Source organism: Lolium rigidum, chromosome 5, assembly GCF_022539505.1.
Source record: "Lolium rigidum isolate FL_2022 chromosome 5, APGP_CSIRO_Lrig_0.1, whole genome shotgun sequence".
NCBI classification, from domain to species: domain Eukaryota; kingdom Viridiplantae; phylum Streptophyta; class Magnoliopsida; order Poales; family Poaceae; genus Lolium; species Lolium rigidum.
This window is the reverse complement of record NC_061512.1, coordinates 222,752,308-222,765,584: the sequence shown is the minus strand read 5'-3', so window position 1 is coordinate 222,765,584 and position 13,277 is coordinate 222,752,308. Positions and strand designations below refer to the sequence as shown.

Sequence of the window (13,277 nt, the reverse complement as noted above, 5' to 3'; positions counted from 1 at the left end):
CACCTTCCTTCATCTATCCACCTAGACCGCCGCCACCACATCACCTCCACCAAAGGTAGAGATGACGACCGGTGAGCCGCGCCGTCCACAACCCTCGCCGCCTGTGAACCAGGCATGCACCGCCACCTCGCCGCCCGTCACAACGTCGCACATGCCATGCCCGCACACCGCCGCCATGGCCCCCAGCCCCCAATGCAGGCACCATGCCCTGCCCGGAGATGCGCCACGGCGTCCACCCCTTCGCGCAAGGGAAGAGAAGATGGCGAGCACTCCCGGTGGACCCAGTGAGTGAGTTTTCCATTGGTACCCCAAGCCCCCAACTTGTCTCCCTCTGTTTTTCTTTTTTCCTTTGCCGTTTTTGTTGAGAATTATTGGAAATGGGTTGAGGCCCGGTTGGAGAAAAGGAAACGTCCATTGAGCTCCAACGTTCCCAGGTGTCGCAATCACAGTCTTGTACACATCGATGCGGAAATTTACTCAGTGGCAATCAATTCCGGCCGCCTGATCCACCACAGCCATTGGAGGAGCGGCTTGACTCGCAGGAATTAAAGCCGCTCCAACCTCCCAACTAACCCGTCGCTAATCGTCCACTTGAAAATGATATCTCTGCAATCATGCTGAGCACAGCCGAAAAGTACCAAGCAGAGCAAAAGCAAATTGTCCACTGGAAACAGATATCTGCGCAACCGATCACACTCGCACGATCTAAAGGAGGAACAGAGAAAACATGAAGCTTGATTCTTGCGTGCAAGCGAGGATCAAACGTAGTACAGTAGTATAGACTCTCCCTCTTGTTGTCTTCACAAAGGAGGACGTACCAGAGGAAAACATGAAGCTTGATTCTTGCGTGCAAGCGAGGATCAAACGTAGTAGTACAGTAGCATAGACGCTCCCTCTTATTGTCTTCACAAAGGGGATAGATAGATACATAGCTAGCTCATCATCTCGCCGATCGATTCGATCTCCTAGAACTATTTACATACAGGGCTACAAGTTGCCAATCAAGATGAACTCGGAGTTCCTCGCACCGTAGCACGAAGAAGTAGCAACCAACCTAGCGTACAGTACGTAGAAGAGCGCGCCGGCGCGCGACTCGAGTCGGGCGCGCAGTCGGCTAGTCGACGCAGGAGCCGCAGAGGCCGTAGCCGCCGCTGCAGCGCGGGCCGGTGCCGTCGCAGAGGCGCTCGGCGCCGACGAAGACCTTGGTGTCGCGGCTGCCGCGGCGGCCCCTCCGCCTGTGGCCGCCGTCGTCGCTGCCAACGCAGGTGAAGATGATCCAGGACATGGCGGACAGCCAGAGGATGACGGCGCAGTAGAGCGCCTCCCCGCCCAGCCCGCCCTGCGCGCCACCCAGGAACTCCACCGGCGCCGAGGCCATCCGGTCGATCTTGCCTCCGACGGGCGGGTATGTGAAAGAGTGTTGCTTGCTTGTTGCTGATGGATGGGTGAGTGTGGAGTGCTGGTGTCGCCGTTGCCATCTGGCCCCGTGGTGGCGCCGGCTTTATAGGCGACCCCGTGCCGGGGGCGGCGGTGGTGGATGGGGTTTGGTTGGGTTGGGCGGATGGGGTTTGGGTAGGAGCGACGTGATGTCGAAGCGCAGTGGCGTGCCGCCACGGGCGGAAAAACGGAGGCCGGTTTTGCTTAGCGGGGAGGTGTTCGCACGGCCACCTGTGGGCGCTCGCGCGCCTCTGTGGAACCGGTCCATTTCTTCAGCCCGTCTAGGCCACGTCATCTCCAACATCTTACTGGCTTGGATCACCTTGCGTTTTCTGCCCTGCTAATAGTTCCAAATAGGCTTTCGTTCCTTTTTATAAATAATGCAACCACGCAATAGTTCGGAAGATGTTGGAGCAATGGCAAAAAAACATGCCCAACTGAAAAAAAGATACTACAAAGGAAGCTAATGGGAGATCGATGAAATGATGGCGTCCCGCAACTGCTAGCGCCCTCCGAAGTTGTCCCGCCACACTTCAAGCACCCCGGATCATCAAGTACCAAGGCGACACCTTTAGAAAGGGATGCGACGTTAACACGACACTGCTGCCCGGACAAGCGAACTAGACCTAGGGTTTCCTCCGATACTGAGGGTGAAGTGGAGCAGGGAGGGTACCCTCGACGCCCTTCAGGAAGGAATGTCGATACCCGCAGACGTCGCCGCATCGGTGCGGAAGAGCCGACAAGGATTTTCTCGAAACCTACTACCACTAACCCTTGGAGATCCGTGGCAGCCCCACGAGGTCCATCTGCGGAAATGGTAGACCACGTCAGTTGCAGGTCGATGGACAAGAAGGATACAGAATGTCCAAGAAAGCCCGGGCCCAACAAGGCCCATAAAGCACTGCCAATTCTAGGCCCGCCTAGCCCGGATCTAGCCCGCAAGATCGTCGTCACCGTTGCATCCACCTCACCGTCACGCGACACGCGGCAGCACGGTGCGTCCCACCAGACGTTGGGAACTCGCCACCACCAGCCTGCCACCCACCAGCCCCGCCTCCACAGTCTTGAGCCACCAACGCCGCCTCTTAGTGGCCATATCCACCAAGAGGACACCATCGCGCCGCCACCGGCAGATCCAAGCCTGCCCGGCCTAGATCCGTCCCAAAGCGAGCACGATACAACATGCCGCTCGCCGCCGGCCCCCAAGCAGAACAACCCCCCCCCCTTAAGCCTCCCCTCCTTCCTGCGCGCGGCACAGATCAACCGAGCACCCACCACCGTGGCGCGACAGTGGCGACCGACCACAACCATTGCCGTCCGAAAACACCAATTTAGCGAGCATCTGGGATGCGTCACCACCACCCCGCCGCCCATCGCGTCGTAGCTGCATGCCAAGCTCGTGAGCCGGCACGCCATGGCACCCAACGGCCATGCCACGCCTGGCCCAGAGGGAGCTTCCCGTGCCCATGTACCCACCCAAGGCAGAGGACAAGAGTGCCTCGTCAGCGACTCCGGCCGAGTTTTGCCCGGCCACGCCCTCAGGCAGCATCGAAGGAGGAGGGAGGAGGGGAGAGGGACTCCCGGCAGCAGCAGGATTAGGGTTTCTCCCTGACGCCGCACAGGGCAACGCGGGATCTTTCTGCCGTGCTAATTACTGCTGCTACTGCATACTACTGGCTGTGTGGCTGTCACGGTCGATTACTTTGCGTTTCCGCTGTCCTAATTACTGCTGCTGTACATCATTGTTGGCGAAGTCAAGTTCTGTGACAATTTTTGGCATGGCAATTTAATGACGACGTGGACACGGCGACGTTATGTTGGCACGTAGGCGGCGATCGAGCGTGACTGTGTGAGTAGTTGGCAGCTCGAGCTAAGCAATCTTCACCGCCAATCGCTCCTTATTATTTAAATCGTTTCTCAAGAGAGGTTCCTCTTCTGGTAAATGGTTTTCGTTTTTTGGCGTTGCGGTCACGCTAGCTAGTTTACTTACCGGGCACCGGGGAGACGGAACGATGGCGATTCAGCGTCGTTTACTTAACAATTAAGCAAAGGGAAGGGAAATGGTAGTTTACGCTCGTGACATGTACTGTACTGTAAAATATATCAGCCGTCACGGAAAACTTGTCACGGAGTGCGACTGCGCGTGTGACGAACGATCGAGGTATTCATCCGCTTGGCGTGGCAGCGGGCAAACCTTGACCGCCGCCGTCTGTCTTCGCTCCTACAGTAGTGTAACTAGTAAGGTGCACGAGTATATTGACAAATCGGAGATTTTATTGGTGCACAAAACGGGTTTCAGATTTTGGGTTTGATTTATTGTTGTCAAAGACAACTCATGACAACAAAAGTCAACGGGAAACTTGTTTGTGAGTCGACTTTGATCCCGAAAAACTAAAACCAAAAATTTGAAGCTAATTTTGTACACAAAAAAAGTGTTTTACCACAAAACTGTATTATAATGGATGGATCAATGGAAACCATAGACGCATTTTTATATGATATCAATAAAATATTGAAGATGTTAATAGGTTTCTTAAAATTTGATTAAAGGTAACTTAACACTGTTGTGAAGTGTACAAGTAGATTGCCTAGCCCTTTTCATCAGTTCGGACTTTTGGTTCAAGTGGCTAGTGCATGAAGCTTAACATGGTATCGAGTCTCAGTGCCTCAAGTTCAAATCCTGGTTTTCACATGGTTTTCGCAATTAAGCCTAAAAATTGCTGTTGCCCCCCTCTATTGTCACCGTTGTTTCGGTGTGCTCTTCTTCTTTCACGTGTTGACTTTCTCTTCTCCCGTCACACGCGAGTGGGGGTGTTGTGAAGTGTACAAGTAGATTGCCTAGCCCTTTCCATCAGTTCGGACTTTTGAATTAGGTTTGACAAAAAAGATCATTTTTTCGTAGATGTGCAACTACGTAAATTTACCTATATGACAAGCAATCACAATAACAAGTAACTAAGGATACGACAAGTAAAAGATACAAGTAGCTGCAGTGGAGACAAGGCGACACGAGGATGATTCTCGTAGTCCTTTCCTTGCTAAGGGACATTTATGTTGGAGGAGTGTGGTACCAACCAACGCCACTAAGGTCTCGCCCTATTCTCCGGTGAGTAAGCCATAAAAGTCAGCTCGCGCTCCACTAAGCAGTGGCCTTCAATGTGGCAACCGTAATATTTACACAACGTTGGGGAAATCTGCACAACTCAATTGGAGGCTCCCAACAACCAACCGTGAAGCTTCTACAACAACAAAGATTCAAGGGCGACTTCTTCCAACTAGTTTCCAAATAACCAAGAGTAACAAGTTTCTCGATGAAATGGGTGGAATAGTTAAAATTTCTTTGGTGGAAGTGTAGATCTAGGTTTCCTCCATTGATTCCCAAGAGGGCAACAATATTGAGTATCTACAGAGGGAGATATATGAGTTTTGAGCTTTAGAACAATGAAGGAGAGAGTGAGTGGAAGCGACAACCTTCACTTGGGGAAGAAGGGTGGCTTTTATAGTAAGTCCATGAAAAGAGACATTGCATGTAACATAACCCCGGAGACTCTGGTGACTTAACCCAGAGTCTCTGGTCTTCACTGTGTCGGTAGCGAACCGGCCAAAATCTCCTTCCTGAGCAAGCCTGGAAATAGTGTGGGCCGGAGTATCTGGATTGAAGTCTCTGGCGTGAGACAAAGTCTCTGGACAATGTACTAAGAGCAAGGCGAATGTGCCTCTCAACCAAGTCCCCCTAGTCCGGAGTCTCTCGCTTGTGAGGGCAGGAGTCTCCGATCATAGACACACATGAGTCTCTTTTCTAGAGCTCCTCGACAACAACTTTCATGGAGTTCCTCTCCAACATTTATTCCTAGCAACCCCTCCAAACAGCAACATCACATATAGCTAGAAAACCTAAAAACTACAAACATCATCTTCATCTTTTCACTTTTGAGGGGCCGATCATCGTCTAGTGCTTAATATAGATACAACCTAAATCACTTAAGCATATGGGTAAATATCCTTGTGTTGTTAGCAAACACACAAAATACACTTAGTGAGGTAAATACCCTTTCATGAACTATTCATGTGATCACCGAATGCGCACTCGTCGTTAGATACATCATGAAATGTGTTTTCATATGATATCAACATAATACTAAAGTTTTTAGTAGTTTTCTAAAAGTCTGATCAAAGTTTACTTAGCCCAGTTATCTATGTGATCACTGAATGCACACTCATCGTTAGATACATCATGAAATGTATTTTCATATATAACTTTCCTAATTCATTGAAACATAGAGAGTATGAAGTAATTAACATATATTTTGCATGCGTAAAAAGGAGAACGACAAGAAACGGAAGGACGAGTTAGTTAAGAAAAGCAAAGAAAAGAAGGTTGTCAATTATTGGACATGCCCCCTTTTATCTTCATTTTTTCTTATTATCTTCATTATTAAATTGTTTGAGTAAATGTTTAAATTTAAATACCAAAAGAAAAGACTACTTGATTTATGGGGATATATGAAAAAATAGTTTTAGAGTTACTTTTTTTTAACAAACAGAGGGGTACTAGACAGCTGTGGAGCTTCATTGATGTAACACATGGCAGGTACAAATTTGCAAGAAGGCCCTTTGCAACACTCGCCCTAAAGAACCAGCTATTTGAAGATAGGGCCTAATAAATTACAAAAAGCACCCTAGCAGAGAAAAATAAAAAGCAATCAAGGATATGGGTGCCTCCGCCACCAAACGTCGGCGATCTCCAGGTGTATCCGCTAAGATCCAAGAGCGAGTTACTTGTTGGCTCTCCTCCGACGAACAGATCCAACCATCAGCCACCTCTAGGACACCGGGGACAAACCTCTTGGCGCCCTAGCTGTGTCGAGCTTTGGCAATGGATCAAGCAGGCCTCCGCCATGGACGTTGAAGACGGGCCGCCATACTGGCCGAAGATCAGCGATGAACGTCGCCATGTGTTGCACACAGGAACAACTCTGAAGCAGGTTGAATCATACAGCCGCCGATCGAAGAGAGATCCTCTTCACCCGCCGCCACCTCAACGGCAACGGAGGCAGAGCAGCTCCACAAGATCTGAGAAGCAAGATCCACAACTGCGCTTATTAAAGGAAGCCTCGCATGAACTGCAACCTCCACCATGCCTCCACCTTGGAGGGTCGCTGAACGGCTTCACCGGTGACCGCTTGATGTCACGCCATGACACCAGAGCGATGAGCTTCCATGGCATTACGCCAGACTCCATAAAGGTAGACCATGACAAGCCCAAATCCTAGACCTAGAGCTACACCCAGGGCCGGCTCTGGCCCAGGGCAAGAAGTGCGACGGCCCGGGGCCCAACCAAAACGGGGGCCCATTATTTCTGTCACATTGCATGTAGGAAAAGGTAGAAGAAAAAAATTTAAGCCCATCTAGCATGCACGCAGCTTAAATTGAGCCCATTTATAGAATTTGCCTAGGGCCCTCCAAATCCTAGAGCCGGCCCTGACTACACTTACAGGGATAGGGAGGAGAAGATCTAAGAACTACACTAGATGTAGAACCGGCACCATTCCTTTGCCTAGTCCAACCAGCAACGCCGGCAGGAGCGACTCCGGTCCGGCCCGGAGTCACCGAGAAGAAGACCAGGCGGGGGAAGATTTCGGGAGAGACCTGGAGAGGAGAGGAGAAGAGTTTTAGAGTTACTTACAATCGGAGAAGTGGAGAACATTCTTCTAGATATATTTATCGCATGATTTTTATGTTTCTATCAAACTATAGGAAAGAGTTGGTGACTCTTCAACAAAAGGGCATGCTCGCTTGGCACCAGCACACGTCCATCCACATTCCGTTCCTGTTCTCTTTATAGATTGGTGATGATGGACAATTTTCGATTCAGAGGTATTTTGTTGATTTAGAAAGTATGCATACTGTAGTTTATGTTTAATACTTTTGTGAGGGTGTGTTGTGTGTTATACCGTTATTCCTACGTAGTTTGTGGTTACAGGCTGTAAAGCCTGGTAAGGCCTTTCTTAAGACTTTGGGTTTTCGATAATTTCTTGTTCCTGTTGTTATATTCAAGTGAAAAAATATTTATCATATCTCTTGTTAGCGAACTCCAAAAAACTTATAATTCCTAGTTTTATACTAATTCAGTCGTGTAAGCTTAAGTTTCTCCTAAGAGATGTCAAAGCAAACAATAAAAACAAGATCCTAATAGGGCCTGAGAGTATCTCTAGTCGCGTCCCCCAAAAGAAATGGAGAAAAACATGTTATCCTTTAAAGCTAAAAAGCACCTCATTTTGTATTCGGGTCCCCGGTATAGAGTCTCTACCAAAGACGCCGGACACAAAAACAGTGTCCGCATGTATGCATGTAGCCCATAATCCCACATGTCATTTTCTTTTCCCACACTTTTTCTCACATACTTTTCCCACATGGGGTGGTCCCCTCTATCAAAATGCATGCGTCCGGACGCTGTTTGAGGGACACGGCTGGAAGGGCTTATTTTTTTTGTATAGATTTTTTGTCTCTTTTCTGACGCGGTCCCCAAATACGTCTCAAATCATCATACCGAACGTTTTTACCATGGAAAAAAATAGCGCGCTATTTCGGCGTTAATAGCACGCTATAGCGTTTTTAGACAGTCCACGCTACATCATTTCGGCGCTATAGCGTGCTATAGTGCGCTATTAGCACGCTATAGCACGTTAATAGCATATTTTTCGACTGACGCTATTTTGTTATAGCGCGCTATTTTTTTCCTTGGTTTTTACTGAAGATGCTCTGAACGTGCCAAAAATCACCCCGGCGAGAAACTTGCTAGGGTAATTTTGTTATGGGCCTCGGCAACTTATAGCTGCCTTTTTCTTTTTGCCATCACCGTACAAAATTCGATCTAACCTTCTCACATCACGTCGCGGGCACGTTCACCAATAGATTTGGTGTAAAAAAGAATAGCAGGTCATTAGCAATGATGTATCTGACACACATGTAAACATTAGTCTTAAATACTTTGTATTTTAAGCTACACACAAAAATGACAAAAGTGTGAATACGAGTGCATATTTTCAAATCTTCAAATTTTATCAGATGCTTACATTTTTATGTAGCCCACAATATAAATAATTTTGTATTTCAATTTTTTCTTTTTGTAGGTTGCATCGTTAACTTTCCAGGATTTTTTACATTATTTTTTGAAACATAAATATGGTTTTAGATTTTTTTAAAAATAAAGGGAGCTCCGGAGCTAAAGCCACTGTTCGCAACCGGCGTCGGCTAAAAAAATACCGCAATCAACATGGAGACGACGGCGACGCGGCGGCGGCGGCGCGACACAGAGGTGACCCCTCACTTGCGACCCGGAGGCAACGACGGCCGCGCGGCCCGAAGGCTGCAGCGGCGCGAGGGAGCGACTGCTCTCTTATGACCCGGAGGCGACGGCGGCGCGACCCGAAGGATACCGCAGCGGGGCGAGAGCCGAGAGAACGGCTCCTCTCTTGCTACCCGGAGGCGACGATAGCGGGCAACGGCGTCCACGCCTGCGGCGTCGGTCTTCTCGCAGGTAAAGATCCTCCTCGTTGTCTTCCTTGCCCTCTTCTTCTCAGCCACGATTTTAGGATTATTTCAAGTTCTTGGTTTAGAATGGAGCAATGGAGATCACAGTGCAGAAATTAAAGAAATAGAGTACCTATGCTGATTTATTGAGAGATGTAGTGCCTGTGGTTTATTAAGTCTGAGATTGCAAGCTCAGATATTAATATGCTTCATACTTGGTTTTGAAACCAAGACTTGTAGCAACTGGAATATTATGCAACTGTTCTTGTAGTTCTAGTTCAGCTTTGCAGAGACTAATGATAAGTAGATCGAAATTAGTCTATGTGATGACGATTACTTGATGAAATATCAAAATGAATTTACTAATATTTGGCTGTTGTAATCCATGTTTCAGTCAGCTCTGCAATCTTGGTGAGAAAAAAGCATATCTGAAATGATTTTTAATGGAATATATATTCAGCATGTCTTAACTACCTAGTTGATGATATGATTGTTGAAATGCTAGATTAGTTTGAGGAAAGTAGGCAGTTGGTCTGAGCGTGATAATCTGTTTTTTTCCAATTATCATTTTACTCTCATTAAGATTCCAATGTGCATCTTTGTCATTTTTATGCCTTTGGTTTGAGCACCTGGTTGGGAACTCTTGATTTGTTACATGAAAATTTGGGAAATTTTATTATGTTTGGTAAATTTATTCTCTGCCTTTAGATTTCTGAATCTTGTCAGCTTTGCATGCCGGACTAGCATGAATGGCCTTGAACTTGTAATTACGTGTACTTGCCTGAACCTATGTTCTTTCGTCAAGATGATTCTCATGTGTTCTTGTTTCAATATAAAAACAAGTACTCTTATTAAGACAAAACTGTCAGTAGTAGTATTATTAGTTGCAGCATTCTGTGGATGATAGTTGCAAGAAACCTTCAAGTTATTGGTTCTGTGGATGATAGTTAAAAGCAACTATGAATAGAAAAACAAATCTGCAGCTCAAACCAGTTCCTTTTATTGGGATTGAGAGAGGGCACGGGGGCAATTGGAGAGTGCCATGGTTTAGTAGCTTATTTAACTCAGACATGTATATTCTCCAAACTCAGAAATGTATTATTGTAAGCAATGTGGACATGAAAATTCTATTTTTTTAACTTGTATCATACTTTGTCCTTCTGTCATTTTGGTGTAACTCGGCCACAGTAATACTGGAGAGGTGTGAATCATTGCCTGCTCTTCTTTTCTGCTCCTTACATCACGTTGAATTAATTGAAAAACAATGTGTATGATACCTTCTCTTTTTTTTCCTTTTTCATTGTGTAGTGATGTAATGACTGCTTTGAGGGATTATTCTGCATAATATTATGCTTTCAACTTGCTAAAATTCACATGATCAATCTGCAGTGTGCTTTCGTCAAGATGTTTCTCCTATTCATTTTGCTGCCCTATAAAAGGAATGCAGGTATGTGAATGCAGTTCATCAAGTTCACCAGCAGCTAATTTCTTCGGGTCTTCTCTCTTATCCGGCATCACTGTTGGCAGTCTACCGTTGCTATCTCAACCATTTGTATCACCAAGATCTTTGTGTACTGTTGTTGTAGCTTCTTATCTTGCTTGTGGTTCTACAGATGAAGCTCTCTCAGTGTTGGAGCATTTTATACCGTCACCAGCTGTCTGATGGAATCTACTCATCTGAAAACACATCAAAGAGGGCCACCTTGACCATGAAATTGCAATATCTTGCTGCATGCTGCGTGCTGGAACTAGGCCAGACCATTTTACTCTGCCGCATACATTAAAAGCATGTGGAGATCTACCTTCATACCGAGGTGGTATAACATTCCATGCAATTATATGTCGCGATGGCTTTGACTCGGACGTCTTTATATGCAATGCGTTGGTGGCGATGTGCCGATGTATTTACGATGTGGTTCACTAGAGGAAGCCAGTCTGCTGTTTGAGGAAATAACTCAGAAGGGAATTGATGACATCATCTCATGGAATTCAATTGTTGCACCGCATGTGAAACATAATAATCCATGGACTGCATTGGATATGTTCTCGAAATGGCAATGATTGTCCATGAGAAGGCTACAAATGACAGGTCTGACATCATTAGCATTGTGAACATTCTTCCTGCATGTGCTTCTCTAAAAGCACTACCTCAAACTAGAGAAATTCATGGCCATGCCATTCGACATGGTACATTTCCAGATGCTTTTGTAGGCCATGCTCTGATTGATACTTATGCAAAATGTGGTCGATGAAGGATGCAGTGAATGTTTTCAATATGATGGAATTCAAAGATGTCTCTTGGAATGTAATGGTGACTGGGTATTTCCAAAGTCGGGACTTTGAGGCAGCCTTCGTGATTTTCAAGAATATGCGCAAGGAAAAAAATATCATTAAACCTGGTGACCTGGACTGCTGTGATTGCCAGGTATGCTCAGCTAGGATGCGGCCAAGAGGCACTTAACTTTTTCCGACAAATGTTTTTTTCTGGGTCAAAGCCAAATTCTGTTACAACAGCTTGTGCTTCCTTGGGTACATGTTCTCGGGGTATGGAAACCTCATGCCTACTCTTTGAAGAATGGTCTTCTATCTTCGGATATTTTTTTTGGTGGTGATGGTGATGATGAGGATCTCATGGTGCACAATGCAGAATCGTCAAAGCTGCACGTTCCATATTTGATGTAGTGAGTTGGACTGTTATGATAGGTGGATTTGCTAATTTGCACAGTATGGGACTCAAACGATGCCCCTCATGCTTTTCTAGAGATGATCCCCAAATCACACCCAGCAGCCCCAAATGCATTTACAGTTTCCTGAGTCCTGATGGCTTGTGCACATCTGTCAGCCCTGCGTATGGGTAAGCAGATTCATGCTTATGTGGTTTGTTAACATCGTCATGAAGCATCTACATACTTCGTGGCAAAGTGTCTTATTGATATGTACTCAGCTAGGTCTGTATTTGATAGCATACCTCAAAGGAATGCCATTTCTTGGACATCAATGATGACAGGATATGGAATCATGGTCGTGGTCATGAGGCCCTGGAGATATTTGACAAGATGCAAAAGGCAGGCTTTGTTCCTGACGATATATCATTCCTGGTTGTTTTGTACGCTTGCAGTCATTCTGGAGCCTACTGCAGTATTTTGGGTTGTGTTACTTAGTGCCTGTAGAGTACATTCGAATCTGGATCTTGCTGAGTATGCTCTTAGCAAGCTAGTTAAGATGAATGTAGAGAATGATGGATCTTACACACTCATCTCCAACATATATGCTAAAGCAAGGCGCTGGAAGGATGTAACCAGAATCAGAAACCGGATGAAGAACTTAGGGGTTAAGAAAAGACCCGGATGTAGTTGGGTCCAGGGTAAGAAAGGAACTGCATTATTGTTTGTTGGAGATAGATCACATTCTCTATCCCCTCAGATTTATGCTCTTATGGAGAGATTGATCAATTGCATCAAATCTATGTGTTATGTCCCCGAGACAGATTTTGCGTTGCACGATGTCGATGATGAGGAGAAAAATAACCTTCTTTCTGAGCACAACAAGAATTTTGTTCTCGCGTATGGCCTCCTCACAACTTCCCCTGGTACTCCAATAAGGATCACAAAGAACTTGTGTGTTTGTGGTGATTGCCACAGTGCGTTCAAGTACATCTCAAAGATTGCTGATCATGAGATTATTGTGCGGGATCCCAGTCGCTTCCATCATTTTAAGAATGGCTCGTCTTCTTGCAGTGGCTATTGGTGACCGCTTTTATTGTGGAAGTAGCAGAGGCTGAAGCATGAACTAACGGTTTGCTGCAGTTGGTTTTCCTACACCGAAAGTAGTAATTATCTTGTGATTCTTTTGCTACTGATTAACCACTCGGAGATGAATAGTTTGGATTTTGTGTCATTGATATTTTTTATAAAATTCCGCAAGATTTTCATGAGATGTCACCTGCAGAGTGTTTACATGCTGATCTCATTGATGATATGATTCAATCAAAATTTGCATTCTTTTCTAAACGAGTTTTTTTTCCTGTCAGTATACTTCAGATGTTTAGTTGTCAGACAAAAGACATATTAGCTATTTCCTTTGTCTCTGGATATATTTAGAACTTTATGTTTGGTGGGTAGAATTTATTCCTTGAGATTAATGATACTTCTACTTCCAATGTTGTCCTGGCTAGTCATTTAACTCATAGATCGTACTCCAACATTCCAGTGAATCTTCAGGTGAACAAGGGTGGCACCATGCTAGCGAAAACAAATTTAGCAATCATGTTTCGGAATCTTGTGTGCAGTTGTGCTGAAATTCTGATT

At 45.9% G+C, this 13,277-nt stretch overlaps 1 protein-coding gene and 1 pseudogene across 1 annotated transcript; one reads left to right on the top strand and one right to left on the bottom strand.

Moving 5' to 3' along the window:
- Nucleotides 1-723: 723 nt before the first annotated feature.
- LOC124657740 lies at nt 724-1,457 on the bottom strand. Its single transcript, XM_047196255.1, has one exon. It carries the CDS (start codon nt 1,376-1,378, stop codon nt 1,115-1,117), a length of 264 nt encoding a protein of 87 aa, XP_047052211.1. The 5' UTR covers nt 1,379-1,457; the 3' UTR covers nt 724-1,114.
- Nucleotides 1,458-11,643: 10,186 nt separating this feature from the next.
- LOC124657830 lies at nt 11,644-12,752 on the top strand (annotated as a pseudogene).
- The last annotated feature ends 525 nt before the right edge of the window (nt 12,753-13,277 follow it).

Excerpts from the sequence above, each read along its gene's own strand:
- LOC124657740 (XM_047196255.1), bottom strand. The coding sequence starts at position 1,378 with ATGGCCTCGGCGCCGGTGGAGTTCCTGGGTGGCGCGCAGGGCGGGCTG.